The following is a 20558-nucleotide window of genomic DNA, read 5'->3' as shown; positions in this document are numbered from 1 at the left end:
TGTTCCGAGTGCTGGTCAGAAGTGCTCAAGCTGAGGTCTTTCTTCAAGTCAGCCTTTCCACCTATAGGACCCACTCCTCTTGTGAACCCCTTGGAAATGGTCAAGTAGCGAGGTGCCTTTTAGCTTAATTGGTGTTCAGAAACAACCACAGCAAACAAGCGGTTTAAAGTCAATCATGAGCTGATTTTGACAGTGTTGAGCACTAACCTTTACAGTACACATATGTAAACAACAATCCACTTTCTACTTTTTACTAAGTAACTACCCAGTTGTTCACAACGATGGGCTGGTTTCACAGTGTTTAGTACTAAGATGGGTCTCTCATATCAAAGTCATATTTCTCCCAACATATCAGTCATTGGTCAAGATAGAGCCAGTTGGGGAAGTGTGTTGTTGGGGAGAGTCTCATCTGCCCCATCTGTCCTCTCTACCCCTTAATCCCCATAGACGGTGCCCATCTGTGGGGGTGCCATGTGAGGAGGGCGGTATGAATCATAGGGCATCTCCAGGGGCACCTGGTAGCGGGCGCTATGGTACAAGACCTGTCCCTGGGGGCCTGTCAGGCCGATGGAGGAGGGGGGGTAGTGGGGAGGGGGGAGATAGTGGGGCGAGGACTCCTGCTTGAGCACTAGGTTACTGCCAATGCTGAGCGGGGGCGTGGGGGGGCCATCGTAGGGAGGGGTGCCTACCCCACTGTTACAGTCGTTAGGGGAGTGGCTCTCGTAAGCCCCTCCCTTCATCCCTCTCAGGTGAAGTAGGTGGGCGGAGTCCAGTGTGCCGTAAGGCGGGCTGGGCAGGCCGGGGGAGGAGTAGCTGATTGGTCCAACGGCCATCCCCACCCCTCCCAGGATTGTGGGCCCTCCTCTCCCCCCATGCGTGTCTTCAGGCCTCTCCTCGATAGGCCCCCCAGGCCCCAGCTGCAAACAGCCAGCCAGCAGGTTGCTGGTAGGCTGGGAGAGGCCTTTACACAGGGTTTCCATAAAGGCCCTGCTCTCCGTGGACTGGTCCCCCTCCAGGGCTTCAGACAGGGCACATATGTAGTTGCGGGCCAGCCGCAGGGTCTCGATCTTAGACAGTTTCTGGGTCTTAGAGTGGCAGGGCATGATGCTGCGCAGGTTTTCCAGAGCGTCGTTCAGCCCATGCATTCTCGAGCGCTCCCGGGCGTTAGCCTTCACACGCCGCGCCTTGAAGCGCTCCTGCCGGGCCTTGGTCATCCTCTTCCTCTTGGGCCCTCTGCGTTTGGGAGCGTTCCCGTCTCCATGGCCCTCCTCTTCCCCTTCCTCTTCATCCTCCTCCACGTCCTCACTGCCCAGCTCCCTGCCCAGGTGGCCCATTCCACCCGGTCTGTAGCGGTGTGCTGTGATTGGCTCGCCTCCGTCTGGGGAGCTCACGTCATCATCCATCCACTCCAGAGAACTGACTAGCTCCGCCCCCTCGCTGGGCCTCCCGTACGACTTGGCCATCATGGTCTCCTGGAAACGAAAACACACTAACATTAGCAACAGTTTTGACCTTAACATATACCATTTTTATGACGATTTTGAGGCCAAATGAGGCTCATCACAACTCTACCCTTTTACATGTTTTGTCTATCCTTTCCAAAGCTGAGTGAATTGAGAGTAGAGTTTCTCTGACTGTGTAGACCGACTGATACTGGGACATTGACCCTAGCTGGTCTTGAGGACCAGACCAGGACCAGTCTATTTATAGCAGTCTTATCCCGCAGCCTAATGAGTTCTACTGACCTTGTGTGGCCTACTAGTCTCAAGATGATAGCTAGGTCATGACTGATCTTCGTTAACAAAGAACTAAAATCTTGGGTAATTTGGTTTTATGTTTACTAGTCTGTCCATGAGATTAGGTCAGGACTATAGCCTCAGCCTGCTTACTCTACAATCTACTTAAGGCCGTGATCAATTATCTAAGCTAAGGCCTTAATTACCAGTTTGTAACAGTACATTGGGGATTCTTTGAATATTTTAGGGATTTTTAGTTTGATGATTCTCCTGAAGCATGCTGCTGTCATATGTAATACTTCAGATATACTACATATTCTATCCATATACTGTCCATATTGACTATACATCCCATCCCATCACATTATATATATACAGTGGGGCAAAAAAGTATTTAGTCAGCCACCAATTGTGCAAGTTCTCCCACTTAAAAAGATGAGAGAGGCCTGTAATTTTCATCATAGGTACACTTCAACTATGACAGACAAAATGAGAAAAAAAAATCCAGAAGATCACATTGTAGGATTTTTTATGAATTTATTTGCAAATTATGGTGGAAAAAAGTATTTGGTCACCTACAAAAAGCAAGATTTCTGGCTCTCACAGACCTGTAACTTCTTCTTTAAGAGGCTCCTCTGTCCTCCACTCGTACCTGTATTAATGGCACCTGTTTGAACTTGTTATCAGTATAAAAGACACCTGTCCACAACCTCAAACAGTCACACTCCAAACTCCACTATGGCCAAGACCAAAGAGCTGTCAAAGGACACCAGAAACAATTGTAGACCTGCACCAGGCTGGGAAGACTGAATCTGCAATAGGTAAGCAGCTTGGTTTGAAGAAATCAACTGTGGGAGCAATTATTAGGAAATGGAAGACATACAAGACCACTGATAATCTCCCTCGATCTGGGGCTCCACGCAAGATCTCACCCCGTGGGTCAAAATGATCACAAGAACGGTGAGCAAAAATCCGAGTACCACACGGGGGACCAAGTGAATGACCTGTAGAGAACAGGGACCAAAGTAACAAAGCCTACCATCAGTAACACACTACGCCGCCAGGGACTCAAATCCTGCAGTGCCAGACGTGTCCCCCTGCTTAAGCCAGTACATGTCCAGGCCCTCTGAAGTTTGCTAGAGAGCATTTGGAGATCCAGAAGAAGATTGGGAGAATGTCATATGGTCAGATGAAACCAAAATAGAACTTTTTTGGTAAAAACTCAACTCGTCGTGTTTGGAGGACAAAGAATGCTGAGTTGCATCCAAAGAACACCATACCTACTGTGAAGCATGGGGGTGGAAACATCATGCTTTGGGGCTGTTTTTCTGCAAAGGGACCAGGACGACTGATCCATGTAAAGGAAAGAATGAATGGAGCCATGTATCGTGAGATTTTGAGTGAAAACCTTCCATCAGCAAGGGCATTGAAGATGAAACGTGGCTGGGTCTTTCAGCATGACAATGATCCAAACACACCGCCCGGGCAACGAAGGAGTGGCTTCGTAAGAAGCATTTCAAGGTCCTGGAGTGGCCTAGCCAGTCTCCAGATCCAACCCCATAGAAAATCTTTGGAGGGAGTTGAAAGTCCATGTTGCCCAGCAACAGCCCCAATGCATCACTGCTCTAGAGGAGATCTGCATGGAGGAATGGGCCAAAATACCAGCAACAGTGTGTGAAAACCTTGTGAAGACTTACAGAAAACGTTTGACCTCTGTCATTACCAACAAAGGGTATATAACAAAGTATTGAGATAAACTTTTGTTATTGACCAAATACTTATTTTCCACCATCATTTGCAAATAAATTCATAAAAAATCCTACAATGTGATTTTCGGGATTGTTTTTCTCATTTTGTCTGTCATAGTTGAAGTGTACCTATGATGAAAATTACAGGCCTCTCTCATCTTTTTAAGTGGGAGAACTTGCACAATTGGTGGCTGACTAAATACTTTTTTGCCCCACTGTATACTCCGGACTCCCACATTGCTCATCTTAATATTTCTATATTTCTTAATTCCATTCTTTTACTTTTTWAAAAACTTTTACACTTTATGTGTATTGTTGTGTATTGTTAGATATTGCTGTACTGTTGGAGCTAGGAACACAAGCATTTCGCTACACCTGCAATAACATCTGCTAAATATATGTATGGACCAATAAAATGTGATTTGATTTGATTAGCCTACAAGGATTAGTGTTAAATTCTTCTATTATTTCTCAATTGTCTCTCTCTATGGATTGTTGCCATAAGTAAGCATTTCAATGTTAGCCCACACCTGTTGTTTACGAAGCAAGTGACGAATAAAACAATTCAGCACCATGGTCACGTGGACAGTGGACAGCTCCTATAGTGCTACTCTCTCCTGCTCAGGTCCTGCCACTCTCGTGCTTCAGGTGTCAATCACCGCTAATGAAGGGATTATACTGCACATGAGGATCAACATGTTACTGAATGGCTATGAGCCTGTAGGATACACAGTTGCAGTCTGCCTATGAGCGTATAAACCATTAAAAACAAATGTACCCCGAATCAAACCCGTACCCTCCCCCCTAAAAAGGTTTTAGACGGTTTTAATCCGAGGGGAAACTTGATCTCGGGGGACTTCTAAACTCTGTAATTCCATGCTTTTAGGTCGCGACGGGCGCTGGGATGGACTCTCAATCTGGGCCATTGCGGGATTTGCTCCCTCCCTGGATGAAGCGGCAACATGGGATTAACTCAAGGTTAGACTACATTCCCGGATCAGTGACAGGGAATGCAGAATAATTAATGTACAGTATAACTCTGCGACAAATTGTACTCGGCTTATTGTGTTCTGTGTTTATGGTTATGGTAATGATAGGCTATTCATTAGGATTCAGGATAGGATTCATTAGGAGTTTTCATTGTAGGTTTGCCCATATTTTGAACCTTCTGGAAAATTAATTGTATTATTGAGCCTATTAGATGCTCCCTATTGGCCTATTTGAAACTATTTATTGGTTTTAAGAAATTTGTCCACAACTGTGTGTGTCATAGATTTTTATTCCAGACTATAATTTAGCTTGCTGAATGATTACATTTTACATTTTAGTCATTTAGCAGACGCTCTTATCCAGAGCGACTTACAGTAGAGTGCATACATTTTATTACATTTTTACATACTGAGACAAGGATATCCCTACCGGCCAAGAGCAGACGCTCTTATCCAGAGCGACTTACAGTAGAGTGATAACCTATAGCATAATTTCGTACAATTATTAGCCATTTTTCCAGCTGTGTCAGCAATGATTTAGACCATCTTTATAGCAACAATCTTATGACCAAAGTGATTTTGAAGCATGATGAGCTGGTGGGGTAACTGTCTTTGTATAAATAATTACGGATTTAAGTATAGGTTTACACCTGATAAAATGTTCCCGTTAAGATTATGCCAGGCACATTTTAAGAGCAGTAAGCCTAGAGTCTAATAATCATGTCATAGTTTTTGGAATCCTAAATTAGATAATCGATTATAGCAATGTATTCATGTCTGTAGCCCATCATGCCTTAACACAGTTGCTGTTGTATGCCTCATTCCTGTGATTTAGCATAACCTAACCCAACATTTCGAAAAATGTCAAATCATAACCTATTACCCTACCAATGTATAAATGGACAACTTCACATAAACATTATCAAAATATTTGAATATTCAATAGGCCTATGCTATTCAAATTACACGATTATCCTATGAGAGTAAAACATTGACATTAATTCAAATGAGAAAGATGAGGTTGGCCTACCTGCTGTTTGAAATAACGCTCCTAAGGACCTCCTGTGTGTTCTTGTTGGCTGTTGAGCAGGCGTAGCCTCTAGGTTACTACTATCTCACCTTTCTACAGGGAGTAAAACCTTCTATCCATCAACTAGCCTAAAGCACTCAGTCTTTATGAACTTTCTTCCCTGCGTCTCCTACACAGTTGTTGTCAGTGTTCCATCCCAGAGTGTAGCATCTCTGCGGGTCACCCGGCGGGGGTCCGGGGTTTAAGGCTCCGACCATGCACAGGCTCCTCCTCCAACTCTCTCATCCTCTCGTATCCAATTCATCTGCGCTCAAGAGCGCGCGTGGGCGGCCTGTGGACGTTAACAAAAAAGTTAACCAGCTTTGATTAGATTGATAGCCTGTAGGCCTAAACTCTTATAGCTCGTGACATTATCTACATTAGAATATGTTCATAGTTGCAATCGTTTTTAGTTTTGTATTGTTTGTATCATCAGTCTGTTTCGACAAATAAGCAGCGCAACTTTTGCATAGAGAGATGGAGCGGCACATATTATGAGTTTAACCGATTATGAGAGTTTGCGGTTGCGCATGAGCAGGTGTTCGTGCCATTCCCCCGTCCATTCATACATCCGGGTGTGCTGAGCAAATATTGGCGTCCGGCGTGCGCTCATTGCACCCAATAACGCTCATTAAATAGGGCTCTAGAGACACCCCTCACGAGACGGGACATGCGCTGTGCCTTAGTGAAGACCTGAAGTGAAGGACAGCGCAAACTAACCGAATGGAGACAGGCTATCTCGGTACAAGTGGGCTATTACTTGTGCACATTAACTTGGACTGAATAGGTGCCCACTCGTTTTGGGTGCCAGTGTTGTGCCAAAAATCTCCCACCTGGGACCCCCCCCCCCCCCTTTCTAATTTCCTTAATTTTTGGGCTGGAGTCAAATACTTTCTGTGACACACATCAGAGTCAAATACTTTCCATAGAACAAACTTCACGTCAGGATAGGCAACCAAAATTAATAATTAATGTATGTGTGTTATATTAAACATAGAGGGAGTAAAATGTTGGCAAGCAATAAACATTTCAGAACAACTATGGCTGAATTATTATCCTTACACTTTCAAAAATACTAGTCRAATAAGACATGGGAGAGATGAATTTTGGCAAAGAGATTTATTTATAGACTAATACAAAATCAGTAGCGGATTTAGGTACGGGGCGCCCCCGAGTGAGGACGGGGGAGGGCGCGGGCGCTGAAGGGGTGTTTCGCCCAGGCGCCATACAAGCTAGAACCGCCACATACACTTGAAACAAATAGCCAAACCGAAAACTGCAGACAAAAATGCTTTCTGCTATTAAGATCTGTGAAATGTAGGCTAAACTAACAACGGGGTGAAGAGCAGAAATCTCAACTAGCAAGCAAGTCGCATCAATGAAGAACGCAAAGGGGGGGATTCTGGCAGGGGGGAGATTTTCGGCACAACACCGGTACTGTTTATATTCAGGTACAGGAGCTCCATAATACGTTTGAGCTAATATTCTATAAGAGGAACCTACCTATGTGTTGTGATAATTGCGTTGTTTGCTCTATAACCTGTTAGTTCATATGCCTTGACACCATGATACAGTATTTAGGCAGGCCTAAGGCGGAGACAATAAGAAGACAAAGTGGCAGAATAAATTCAACAACCTTCCTGAAGTCCACAAAGCATGTAACAAACAGTTACATGACCTAGAGCATGGTCAAACAAGTTAATTTTTCCAATATTTTCGGACTGCTAAACTATTGATTTAGAACAAAGGAGAGTTACCACAAGTCACAATGAAAACATGCGCTGCCTCCACTAATCCAGCACCATTTCAACTTCAACATCATCTAATCACCTCTGCTTAGTCTAATACATTGGCAACTAAAATATACCAAAAACGATTTAGTCCATCATCAATAAGTTAAATATGTTGTGGCTGTCCATGGCACTGATTTCTGTGTGTGTGTGTGTGTGTGTGTGTGTGTGTGTGTGTGTGTGTGTGTGTGTGTGTGTGTGTGTGTGTGTGTGTGTGTGTGTGTGTGTGTGTGTGTGTGTGTGTGTGTGTGTGTGTGTGTGTGTGTGTGTTTTGTTGTGCTGTGTGTGTGTGTGTGTGTGTGTTTGGAAGTAGAACAAAAACATGTTGACTCACACTAGTTGTAGAGAAACGCCAGCAAATCCATCCTCCCCTTTCATGTTGCCCAAATGGTCTATGATACTGTCGTACAGTACACACTTTTAGTTTTTGGTGTCCTAGGCTACATTGCAAACATTTTTGCTTGCTAGCCTGACTTCCTTACATGGGCAACGATGCGCYAGGCCTACTACATCTAGCTACATATTGAACTTCCATTCTCTCAGTCCAGGGGCACAATGTATGAATTTATGGTTGGATCAGAATCACCTTTATAATCATTGGCCAGTACGGAGAATTAAGTCAAATCTCAAGTCAAATCCCTATCTCAATCCATGGCTGATTTAGGAATGGGCCTATTTTAGCTAGCTAGCTAGCCACCGAAGGATAACAACACAATGAGATGAAACAATACATTTTTTTTTATTTCAATGACGTTTGGATTCTGGTGATGTGATTGGTGTGAAGCCAAATCCAAGCTGACTTCCCATGACACTTTCTTTTGGTGAACCAGGACCATTCACAGCTGAGCTCACTCAGTTTAGCTCAATGCCAATTGGCAATTTTTTTATACTTTTTTTAATCAAGGGAGGCCAAATGCTCGCTGGCTTCCCTTGCATTCAATGCTAGGTATGTGCCGCAACAATGTCATACTCTTTTTGACCAGACAGCATCAGATAGTTAGGCTATTTTTTTTCTTCATTAAAATAACATCAAATTGATCAGAAATACCGTGTAGACATTGCTAATGTTGTAAATGACTATTATAGCTTGAGACGGCAGATTTTTTTAATGGAATATCTACATATGCGTACAGAGGCCCATTATCAGCAACCATCACTCCTGTGTTCCAATGGCACGTTGTGTTAGCTAATCCAAGTTTATCATTTTAGAAGGCTAATTGATCATTAGAAAACCCTTTTGCAATTATGTTAGCACAGATGAAAACTGTTGTGTTGATTAAAGAAGCAATAAAACTGTCCTTCTTTAAACTAGTTGGGTTTCTGGAGTATCAGCATTTGTGGGTTCAATTACAGGCTCAAAATGGCCAGAAACAATTAACTTTCTTCTGAAACAGTCTATTCTTGTTCTGAGAAATGAAGGCTATTCCATGCGAGAAATTGCCAAGAAACTGAAGATCTCGTACAACGCTGTGTACTACTCCCTTCACAGAACAGCTCAAACTGGCTCTAACAAGAATAGAAAGAGGAGTGGGAGGCCCCGGTGTACAACTGAGCAAGAGGACAACTACATTAGAGTGTCTAGTTTGACAAACAGATGCCTCACAAGTCCTCAACTGGGAGATTCATTAAATAGTACCCGCAAAACACCAATCTCAACATCAACAGTGAATAGGCAACTCTGGGATATACTGGCCTAACATAATTGCAAAAGGGTTTTCTAATGATCAATTAGCCTTTTAAATGATCAACTTGGATTAGCTAACACAACGTGCCATTGGAACACAGAGTGATATTGAGCCTCTGTACACCTATGTAAATATTCCATTAAAAATGAGCCATTTCCAGCTACAACAGTCATTTACAAAATTAACAATGTCTACACTGTATTTCTGATACATTTTATGTTATTTTAATGGACAAAAAATAGATTTCTTTAAAAAACAAGGACATTTCTAAGTGACCCCAAACTTTTGAACGGTAGTGTTGTAACGGTTGTCGTTGGTGGAAGGAGAAGAGGACCAAAGTGCAGCGTGGTACGTATTCATAATAATTTAATAAAGGATGAATACTGAACAAAAATAACAAACCGACGAAACGAACAGTTCTGTAAGGTGCAAACAAAAACACTAAACAGAAAATAACTACCCACAACCCATAGTGGGAAAACAGGCTACCTAAGTATGATTCTCAATCAGAGACAACGATCRACACCTGCCTCTGATTGAGAACCATACTAGGCCAAACACATAGAAATATAACGACTAGAACAAAACATAGAAAAACAACATAGAATGCCCACCCCAACTCACGCCCTGACCAAACTAAAATAAAGACATAAAAAAAGGAACTAAGGTCAGAACGTGACAAGTGTACATTCAGCCTCTTGCGAATTGAAGGACATTTATGRAACACAGAGAGACAGATGAAAGATAAATTATTTAGKAAGTTTTTTTTTTTCATTTTTCTTCATCCATTTTTTGGGGAGGCCTGGCTTCCCTTGGCATCCATGAATACACGCTACTGTCTCTGTATAGACTTTACATTCAATAGATACAGTGTGTGATTGTGTGAGGGACAGATAGAAAGACATTGAGGGAAGTGCTACCATCCCATGAGAAAAATAATCACATGTGCTCATGTTGGAGAGGTGGGGAGTGAGGGGTTGCATGGGGGGACTGTCTGTGCACCCAATGGATGTGTCTCACACTCCCCAGCCGACMCCCCCAATCTCCCTCACCTCCCCCTGGGTCCCGCCTGTCCTACTCCACACCTGCAGCACAGAATGGGAATAATTTAGCCAGGCCTTACTCTTCCCCAGAGTGGGAATAACCTGGAAATATCCTATCTGAGCCTCACCCTTCCAAATAACCTCACTTTGGCAGACACCTGAGAAAACTATGGGTAACACAGAATTAGTGAAAATAAAGACATCATTTATCTGGAGCAGAATAAAGCTGGAGCAAAATAAAGCAGGATAAATATCCCTATGTCACAAGTGGTAAAAAGGTAGCTATGATTGCTGTCATGTCCCCTGGTCCCCTTAGTGTTGGTCATGCACTATGAACTTCTCTGACAGATGGCTCATACTTCCTTCCTCTCCCCGCTTTTCTCTCATTAACTATCTGATAGTTGCTCAGCACTTCTCATCTGACCTAACGTTGATCCCCAAGGACCCTCGCTACTCACCTTGTGTAGGTATGTTTGTATGTTTGCTTAAGAGGGTAGCGGCTTCAGCTGCAGAAAGCAGAGCACAATCCCCACTCTCTAACACACAAACACACACACACACACACACACATACACCCCCCTAGGCACACGACCTCTTCCTGAATCCCCAGCAGTCCTGTTTACAATTACAGTGGGGAGAGGGGGCTGTGTCCATCTGTCAGACTGGGAGTCCTATGAGAGATCCCAATACCCCAGTGAGGCAGGAGGAGAGAGCACGTTTGTGCGTGTGTGTGTGTGTGCGTGCGCGTGTGTGTGTTGGTGGAGGGTTGGGGATTGGGGGTCGTGATTGGTCTGGAAAGACTGCATGTGTAATTATAATTAGGCCTAAGTTTTAAATGCTTTTATTCACAATATCACGTATCAGAAATTATGCTATTACAATTATGCTATGTGTAAAATTGATTTTCTTTTACATTTTATTTGACAATAACATATCACAATCACCACTTCACATAATACTTGAGCCCTCACTGTCCCATCACCTAAATTCTCTTCAAACACTTTTAATGTTCTGAATAGGAACAACAATAGGCTCATCATATTGTTAATTATAGAGCATTCAGAAAGACAAACAGACCTCCAGAGAATGAAAGTTACTCTGAGTTTCATGGTCCCTGATCAGCTTGGAAGTTCCACTAAGCAACACTTGAACCTCTCTCCAACCCAAGCCCTAAACGTTCTGGTGATCTGGACCATGTATCCTTATACCAACCATCCCATTGATGAGGCCGCTCCACGGGGCAACAAAAATAGATACCCCCCCAGCTACACCCCAAACCCCCTTAACCCTTCCCTTAACCTTCCCTTGGCGCCCTGCGGTGCGCGCTCATTGGCCGACCGCCCTTCAGGCGTCCCATTTCCACGGGCCCATTGTCTGGCCCAGTAAGCTGCTTTGTTTCTGCGTGGGCAGCTGGACCATCCCGCTCAGCCATTAGCCACGACACGCTAAAGAGAGCGGGATAATATAATTACAAAACAAAAGTCAGGTGGCTAGTAGTTCTGCCAGGGGGATCCCATTTGGGGGGCTATGTGTGGAGGGGTTGGCGGGTGGCCAGCTATAATTAGATTATGAAGTTTTGAGAGCAACAAAAGAAACAATTGAATATTGTTCTCTCTCTTGCCCCAGTGTGGTTTAATTTGATTCCATCTTGGGTTCAAAAACAGAGGACATTTACTCTTCTAATTTTCAGAGTCACCTGCCCAGAAAATGTAATATGGTCTGACAAAACTGACCTGGAGAAATTCCTCACAGAGCATATCTTTCTTGTCAAATTGATGTGAGACTGAGACTGTTTATGGAGGCCCAAATCAGATGAATTCCTGAAAGGCAGTGTTTTTAGCATGAAGTCACTGGCCTTGTGTTCTCGCTTGGCATGGACGCTAACATACCGGGGGACAATGGGATCTAAAGCAGATCCATCTCCTCTAATACTTTCTTTAAACAGGGGTGCAAGCGTGCGTCCCTGTTCCGTCGGCAGACCCAGAGTTTATCCCGTTAGTCACCCTGGATGAGTGAAAGGGTAAACTCGATCTCCCCATCCCAGCTGGAAGCAGCCTTACATACATGCAGATCCACACAACAAGCTGGGGTGGTACGGCTGATAGGAAAAGCTAGTGGGTACTGTTTGGAGTAGGTCAAGCAGAATAGGATCTGCTAAACCTGTTTTTGTTTCTATTCGTTTACATTTGTTTGTTGGTGAGGGGTTCAGGAGACCGCATTTGTTTTTTGTTTGTGTAAGACAGTAAGCGATTGTGTCATATACACACATGCTTTAGTGGTGGGGTGTCACCATTGTGCCGGCTCTAGGGGGTGTAAATGCCCATTTTCAGCCCCGTTGGGCATTGTTTGAGCATGCCCTCAGAAGTGCATAGGATTCTCATACCCTACACGTGTTTTCATTGCTTGACTAACTGCTTGGTGTTGAACTATTCTTGATCATCTTGGACAAGTTCTGGCAAATGTGATTGTAAAACATTACAACCTGAACTTATTTTTGGGCTCACCTGATTTATTAGAATCTTCATTCTTTGAGAATAAAATAATCCCAATTGTACAAATAATCATGAGCAGAAATGTCAAGAGTCCCAATATTGAATGGTATGCCACCTTTGCTTTATTACTACAAAATGTATTCACTCACTACTGTAAGCCTCTCTTGATAAGAGCGTCTGCTAAATTACTAAATTGTAAATTGTAAAATTACAACATCTATGTTTTGCACCTACATTTATAGTGAGACAATACATTCATACTATATTAACTTAAATTAGGATTAATTGTCCCATTGACAAAAATTTGACTCTTTTACAAATACAAGTTCTGATTGAAATGCTCCTGCGTATCAGGACTAAAATTGGACATTGTTTAGTTCGATGTGGGATGTGATGACAGACTGTTGGTAGCTTGTTGAATGCTGAATGGCCACTGTGTGCTTCAGTTCTAGGGCGTGGCAGGGAAGGCGGAGCCGATGTACTTCTTCCCATTCCCATAGGAGGATTTATCCCAGGTGTAGGTCTGGATCACCAGTGGCTTCCCTCCCAGGCTCAGTTTACACCTGCAGACCGAAAGCCAGATGAAAACATAACATACAATGGCAACAAGCACAACACTCACATAATGAGCGATCACGTGACACACGTTCCAAAATGGATGGAAGTGCAGAACAGCAATGGCTATGTATTGTGTGTGCATCATCTTTGGTAGATCATGAAAAAGGAATGAACCACACACACACACACACACGAACGGAGTACTCACTGTTTCCCTGGACGGGTGATGTAGCAGAGACTGTACACGGCTAAGTCGAACTCAGGACTGCAGCCAATGATGGAAGATCCAACCTGCTTGAAGTAGCCATCCCACATAAACTGCATCCCCAGAACATCAGGGTAGGAAGTCCACTGAGAGAGAGAGGGGGAGAGAGAGAGAGAGAGAGGGAGAGAGAGAGAGAGAGAGAGAGAATGACAGGGAGGGAGGTCTCAGTCAAATCAACATTTTTGGAGACTTTGTGTGATGATTATGTTATGATTACAGAGTTGTGTTGTGAATGTGATGGTTTGTTTGGTGCTTACAGGTCCATCGAAGCTGTGGCTGTAGTAGTCAATTAGACCCTGTTTCTCCAGCCGGTAGAACTGGAGCCAGTTGTGGAAGCCAGATATCTTCCCTCCTTTAATCTCACCTAGAATAACACAGATACACTTTATAAACACACACACATGCTTACACACTAACAAAACTAGATACGCACCACACTTTTACACACACACAAACACAGACACACACACACATATCATACCTGCAAAAATGTGCTCAAAGCCGCTGGAGTCCATCTTGCCAGCGTAGCGGGAGTAGAGGCCGAACCACATCATCTTCAGGTCATGGAGGAACTCCTCCTCAGAGCTGTAGCGTCCTGGGGAAGAGAGAACAGCAAACTGACACGTTACACATGGAGATAGATCCAAACAATGGGATTTTCAAGTCCCTCAGTCTAGCACCTGATTTACTTTTTTTGTTCAAGCTGGGCTAAAGTGCAGTTGGGTACACCTTCTTTACATGGAGATAGATGTTTGGACATCATCAGAGATAGTGAGCAATATTGAGATAGAAATGTGAAGGGGTGGTATCATAGATATACTGTAACATGAACTGTAGGTGCAAGCTAGGAAGGTACTGTATGTGATAAGTATGGCATATTAATGATAGACGGGCTCTTAGAGACGTGATGATGATATAAAAACTGGCTTATGTTATCTCAGTAGGCCACAGAGTGGATGTCTATACTACCATACCCTTGGTGAAGAGGAAGGCGTAGAGCTCTCTGCCCAGCTCGGTGTTGGACATGGCCTCCTTGAGGAAGGTATCCTGCTCAGCCAGCTGCTGGGGGGTGAAGTCCTCTGTGGTGCCTGTGTTTCTCTCGTAGTTGTCCAGCAGGGCCATGAAGGCAGCATACGATGGCTTGGAGAACAGAGACGCCTCGTCCAGGAACTTGAACAACCTGGATGGAAGAAAACACAGTCAGGATATACATTACCAGTCAAAAGTTTGGACACACCTACTCATTCAAGGGTTTTTCTTTATTTTTACTATTTTCTACGTTGTAGAATAATAGTGAAGACATCAAAACTATGAAATAACACATATGGAATCATGTAGTAACCAAAAGAGTGTTACACAAATATATTTTATATTTGAGATTCTTCAAAGTAGCCACCCTTTGCCTTGATGACTGCTTTGCACACTCTTGGCTTTCTCTCAACCAGCTTCATGAGGCAGTCACCTGGAATGCATTTCAAATAACAGGTGTGCCTTGTTAAAAGTTAATTTGTGGAATTTCTTTCCTTCTTAATGCGTTTGAGCCAATCAGTTGTGTTGTGACAAGGTAGGGGTGGTATACAGAAGATAGCCCTATTTGGTCAAAGACCAAGTCATATTAGGGCAAGAACAGCTCAAATAAGCAAAGATGATTCCATATGTGTTATTTCATAGTGTTGATGTCTTCACTGTTATTCTACAATGTAGAAAATAGTAAAAATAAAGAAAAACCCTTGAATGAGTAGGTGTGTCCAAACTTTTGACTGGTACTGTATATCTATACTGTAGGTCAGAGAGAGAGAAAGAGATAGAGCAGGGGGCAGAGAGTAGGGGGAGGTTGGACAGTGACAGGGAAAGAGGGATGAAGATATAAGGAGGGAGAAAGAGAGAGAAAAATAATATAAGAGAGAGACAGAAGAAGAGAGGAATAATAGGACAAAGAGGTGGTTGGAAATGGATAAGTAGAGAATGAAAGAGAAAAGATAAACAAAATATAACAGTTTTTTTCAGGCAAGTATCTCACGGGCGTGGGGACAGGTCGTTCTGGGAGCTGGTCTCGGAGTTGGGCACTCTGGCCTGGGAGTCAATGATCAGCTCTGACGCAGAGGGCTTGTTGGAGTCCAGAGCATACAGAGCCTCAGACATAGACTTGATCTCAGCATCAGTGATGTCACTGCCTCCATCTCCCCCACCAGAGCCTAACAGACACGGGAAAGTAACACTTTATTTTAGGGACTGCCACCATAGAACCTATAATAGCCTACCACCCATAGAACAAACAGTATCAGAGACATGGGGAACAGTTTACATTAACAATAACTGTACTGCTGTAACATAGAGAAGTAGTGACATGGCTTTAATAATATATGTGTCACGCCCTGACCTTAGAGCTTTTTATGTCTCTATTTTGGTTTGGTCAGGGTGTGATTTGGGTGGGCATTCTATGTTCTATTTTCTATGTTTTTGTATTTCTTTGTTTTGGCCGGGTATGGTTCTCAATCAGGGACAGCTGTCTATCGTTGTCTCTGATTGGGAATCATACTTAGGCAGCATTTTTCCCTTTTATGTTTGTGGGAAGTTAACTTTGTTAGTGGCACTTAGCCCTGTAAGCGTCACAGTTGTTTTCGTCGTTTGTTGTTTTGTTGCCGACATATTCTAAAATACAAGGAATATGTACGCTCACCACGCTGCACTGTGGGCCACTTCTTTCGACGGCCTGGACAATATGGGTCATTTAGTGCTGTTCTGGCTCATAAATTTGTTATTTTGTTATTTTGTTATTTTGTACACTACCGTTCAAAAGTTTGGGGTCACTTAGAAATGAAAAAAATAAAAACTGAGCAAGAGAACAAGTACATTAGAGTGTCTAGTTTTAGAAACAGACACCTCACAAGTCCTCAAATGGCAGCTTCATTAAATTGTACTCGCAAAACACCAGTCTCAACGTCAACAGTGAAGAGGCGACTCCAGGATGCTGGCCTTCTAGGCAGAGTTGCAAAGAAAAGGCCATATCTCTAACTGGCCAATAAAAATAAAAGATTAAGAAGGGCAAAATAACACAGACACTGGACAGAGGAACTCTGCCTAGAAGGCCAGAATCCCGGCGATGCCTCTTCACTGTTGACGTTGAGACTGGTGTTTTGCGGGTACACTTTAATGAAGCTGCCAGTTGAGGACTTGTGAGGTGTCTGTTTCTAAAACTAGACACTCTAATGTACTTGTTCTCTTGCTCAGTTGTGCACCGTGGCCTCCCACTCTTTTTTATGCTGGTTAGAGACAGTTTGCACTGTTGCAAAAGGGTTTTCTGATGATCAATTAGCCTTTTAAAATGATAAACTTGGATTAGCTAACACAACGTGCCATTGGAACACAGGAGTGATGGTTGCTGATAATGGGCCACTGTACGCCTATGTAGATATTCCATGAAACATCTGCCGTTTCCAGCTACAATAGTAATTTACAACATGAACAATGTCTACACTGTATTTCTGATCAATTTGATGTTATTTAATGGTCAAAAAATTGCTTTTCTTTTAAAAACAAGGACATTTCCAAGTGACTCCAAACTTTTGAACAGTAGTGTGCGTCAGGACAAATACCAAGGATATAATACTTTTGGTGTAACAGTTTGAGTAACAGTTAACTCACTTCCACAGAGAGAGGTGTAGTCGCTGCAGCAGTTGTTGTGGTCTCCACACTTGGTGTTGCAGTGGCACTTGTTCTGAGAGTTGTATTTCTCCCCACAGCGGCCCTGGCAGGACAATCCTGGAGCGGGTGCTAAGTGGAGAAGTCATTATTATTATGTTTTAGCTTAAATTTACATTTTAACATTCATGTGTAAGCTAGGACTTCGAACTGCAGAGTACTGTGTTTCACATAAGGAGCCTATTGAAGATTGTTGTGCTATGCTTGATGAGCGACACTTTACATTGCACACCAATGACCTCTACTGGCCAAGCACACCAATGCATTCTCAAGCTGTAAAAAGACTGAGGGCACCCTGATTCAAACACTGGTGGTGAGCCATCTTGCCACCGTGGCCATCAGAAAGGCCAATGACTGGCTATTGTCTAATATTGAGCTACATGTAGTATGTTGATTTTTACTTAGTTCACAAAGGTTGTGTAGTGAAGACTCTTTCACGTATGATACAGGAGTATCTCAATGGTGCACTGTGATTGACCTTGACCACTATGTGAATTTCACCAGGTTTTGTGGTTAATTTTCCGAGATGGAAAGAAGGGCAGCTCAAACAGATAACAGATGAATAACTAACTGTGCCTAGGTGTAGTAGACCATGGGATATGTTTCAGGGACATGGTTTTGTTTGCATGCCTCCAGATCAGAATGCCACAGGCCCCTCTCACCATTACAGAGGGCTTCGTAGTCACTGCAGCAGTTGTCATACTGGGAGCACTTGGAGTTGCAGTGGCACTTGTTCTGAGAGTTGTACTTCTCGTCACAGCGGCCCTGGCAGGATGTGGATCCAGCTGGAGAAAAGGAACAAAAGTGAAAAGTTCACACCCTGCTTCTGTTGACATGTAAAGACTAAGCTGTGCTTCGTTTTGGCTATTTTGGTAAAGTTCATACACATTTTAACTAGGCTTTGAGCCAATTAACAAATCAATAATTTCCTAATGGCTGATAAACTATTCTAACTATCTGACTTACAAGGTGGAGCGCTTAGAATGCGGTTGGACACTAATTTATTGATAATTCTATGACACATATCTTTCAGGACAGCTTTGAAGGAGTTAACTCATAAAAAATAAAAAATAAACTGACAGAGAGGGTTGCTACTGTAACTGACATTTGCAGAGGCTTTCATAGTCAGACCAACAGTCTCCATAGCACTCACAGGCTGTGTTACACTGACAGATTTGTTAAGGTCTGCCCTACTCACAATGATAATATTATATTCTAACAGGTATATTACATTTAATCTCAAGTGATACTAATGAAGTTAACAAATAATAATTATCTAGTAGATTATCCTTTGCCCCATAACACCCTGAGGAGGGCTCATACTTACTGCTGTACCCCTGAAAGAACAGGGTCACAAGCAGAATGACAAGCAGAATGATCTTCATTATGGCCCAGCAAAGATCCAAAAACTAGGTGCACTGTCCCAAAGATGGATTTCCTTATATAGCAAGTTAGCCGAGCCAAACAGAAGTTCCAGCATCCATGAAAGCTCCTCCCTGTAGTCAGTCTTCCAATCATGTTAAGTACAGTAATCTGGGGTTAGCATTGGCAGCTACTACATATTGAGGATAGCATTTGTACTAGTTAGACCCAGTTTGAACATACTGTTCACAAATGTGTTTCCAATGTGTCCTCTTTTGTAACCCATTTGTTACGAAAGCTTTTTGTAAAACATATGACTATGACCTATTCAGTGGTTGATGTGGAAGGACGCTAGTGATGCATCCATACACAAAGGTTTGACATAGTGCAAATATGCTGAGGTGACATGGGAATGGGAGAACAGAGTTGTTTATAACGTTCCTAAAAAAATATAGAGTGGACTTGTATTAACTTGTAGGAGGGACGAAGTTAATGAATACTACAGGCACAGAGAAATTTCACACACTCACACCTGTTGAACACATCTAGTTTTTAAAATAGCATCTTATCAGATTCTGTTGTGTTATAGAAACACCTGCCATATTTTCTGTCTGCATTCATGCATATTGCATATTAATAAACTGCATAAATGGATTACTGTATCATGATATACAAGTCTGAACCATTTCAAATGTGGTACTATGCCCATTATGCATAATAATGCATAGACACTGACATATTGTGTGGATCTCTCACTTTCTACATATTTCTGCAAACAATGCTCTACTCCCTTTCCTGGACCTTTCCACTCAAAGTCTGAAATGGGCCAGTTATATTTGGTCGTCTGCCATCTGGTGTAGTTCACTTCCCATGGTTTCTGAAGTACAGCCTGTAGCACATCCAGAACACCTGCTGCCATTGTGCAATGTCATAGTGGAAAACTGTTTCAGCATTCAGCTCCATAGGCACGTGCCTTACAACAGGGGTGAATGTAAGTGGGACACACCCATATCTTGCCCTTGGAAATACTATGCAATGTAATGGTTGATGTTGTGATGTTGGGGCCTGTCACTGTGTAGAAGGAGCCCCATTGTATGTAAACAACTTGCACCTCATAGCAGTATAGGCGAATGTGTTAAACAGTATCTCTCAAAATAAAAAACGTATAGTACAAGTAAAAAAATATGTAATAAAGAAAATAATAGACCAGATTTGTACCATCAAACTGTATCCCAAAGAAGTGCTGCCCTGTGTGCTAAGTGTGATATGCATTCCAGTACATTAGAAGGCGCTAAACAATCACTATAGCGACATTTCCCAGCTCAACGAAAAATGTGTTTTCTAACAGTAAGTTTGGCCATGCTCAGTTATATTTCACTATATTGTATCACCCCAATATATTGGTATCACTCCGCGGCAGAGGGATACATCCGAGGTGAGGATTTACAGATTTACTCCCGTATACACCTGTGTCACAGCTGGGGTCTGCCCATATATATAGACCTCATGGCCGCGACACAAGCTCTCTTTCATTWTCTCGGCGGACGTCCGTATGGTTTGAGGTACAAACTTTCAAGATCGCTTGGTAAGTCACTGGTAAGTGTAATATCTGGTGTGGAAGTATACTCACTGGCTGTTTGCAGCCTGGAGCAGCTGGCCACATGGCCAGCCCCTCTTGAGTACTCCACTCGCTGCGCAGTTGATCTACACTGCTCAAAAAAATAAAGGGAACACTTAAACAACACAATGTAACTCCAAGTCAGTCACACTTCTGTGAAATCAAACTGTCCACTTAGGAAGCAACACTGATTGACAATAAATTTCACATGCTGTTGTGCAAATGGAATAGACAACATGTGGAAATTATAGGCAATTAGCAAGACACCCCCAATAAAGGAGTGGTTCTGCAGGTGGTGACCACAGACCACTTCTCAGTTCCTATGCTTACCTGGCTGATGTTTTGGTCACTTTTGAATGCTGGCGGTGCTTTCACTCTAGTGGTAGCATGAGACGGAGTCTACAACCCACACAAGTGTTTCAGGTAGTGCAGCTCATCCAGGATGGCACATCAATGCGAGCTGTGGGCAAGAAGGTTTGCTGTTCTGTCAGCGTAGTGTCC

The 20558-nt window shown here is 43.1% G+C and overlaps 2 protein-coding genes across 2 annotated transcripts; both read right to left on the bottom strand.

Moving 5' to 3' along the window:
• Positions 1-338: 338 nt before the first annotated feature.
• Positions 339-5716, bottom strand: LOC112069243 (neurogenic differentiation factor 4). The gene is made up of 2 exons (XM_024136540.2): positions 5504-5716; positions 339-1472 (listed from the first exon to the last, which is right to left on the bottom strand). Exon 2 carries the CDS (start codon positions 1464-1466, stop codon positions 435-437), a length of 1032 nt encoding a protein of 343 aa, XP_023992308.1. The 5' UTR covers positions 1467-1472; positions 5504-5716; the 3' UTR covers positions 339-434.
• Positions 5717-12651: 6935 nt separating this feature from the next.
• LOC112069242 (endonuclease, polyU-specific) lies at positions 12652-18500 on the bottom strand. The gene is made up of 9 exons (XM_024136539.2): positions 18405-18500; positions 17740-17862; positions 17021-17149; positions 15396-15570; positions 14350-14555; positions 13857-13970; positions 13633-13739; positions 13319-13461; positions 12652-13115 (listed from the first exon to the last, which is right to left on the bottom strand). The coding sequence occupies exons 1-9, from the start codon at positions 18460-18462 to the stop codon at positions 13001-13003; spliced, it is 1170 nt and encodes a 389-aa protein (XP_023992307.1). The 5' UTR covers positions 18463-18500; the 3' UTR covers positions 12652-13000.
• Between the last annotated feature and the right edge of the window lie 2058 nt (positions 18501-20558).

This window comes from Salvelinus sp. IW2-2015, unplaced genomic scaffold, assembly GCF_002910315.2.
Source record: "Salvelinus sp. IW2-2015 unplaced genomic scaffold, ASM291031v2 Un_scaffold944, whole genome shotgun sequence".
NCBI classification, from domain to species: Eukaryota; Metazoa; Chordata; class Actinopteri; order Salmoniformes; family Salmonidae; genus Salvelinus; species Salvelinus sp. IW2-2015.
This window is presented reverse-complemented; position numbering and strand designations above follow the sequence as displayed.

What these genes read in the sequence shown, in the direction of transcription:
- LOC112069243 (XM_024136540.2), bottom strand. Translation starts at nt 1,466, where the DNA reads ATGATGGCCAAGTCGTACGGGAGGCCCAGCGAGGGGGCGGAGCTAGTC.
- LOC112069242 (XM_024136539.2), bottom strand. Translation starts at nt 18,462, where the DNA reads ATGAAGATCATTCTGCTTGTCATTCTGCTTGTGACCCTGTTCTTTCAG. An exon ending in CTACGAAGCCCTCTGTAATG is followed by an intron (nt 17,150 to 17,739) that starts GTGAGAGGGGCC and finishes TTCTCCACTTAG; the next exon opens with CACCCGCTCCAGGATTGTCC. An exon ending in CTACACCTCTCTCTGTGGAA is followed by an intron (nt 15,571 to 17,020) that starts GTGAGTTAACTG and finishes CGTGTCTGTTAG; the next exon opens with GCTCTGGTGGGGGAGATGGA.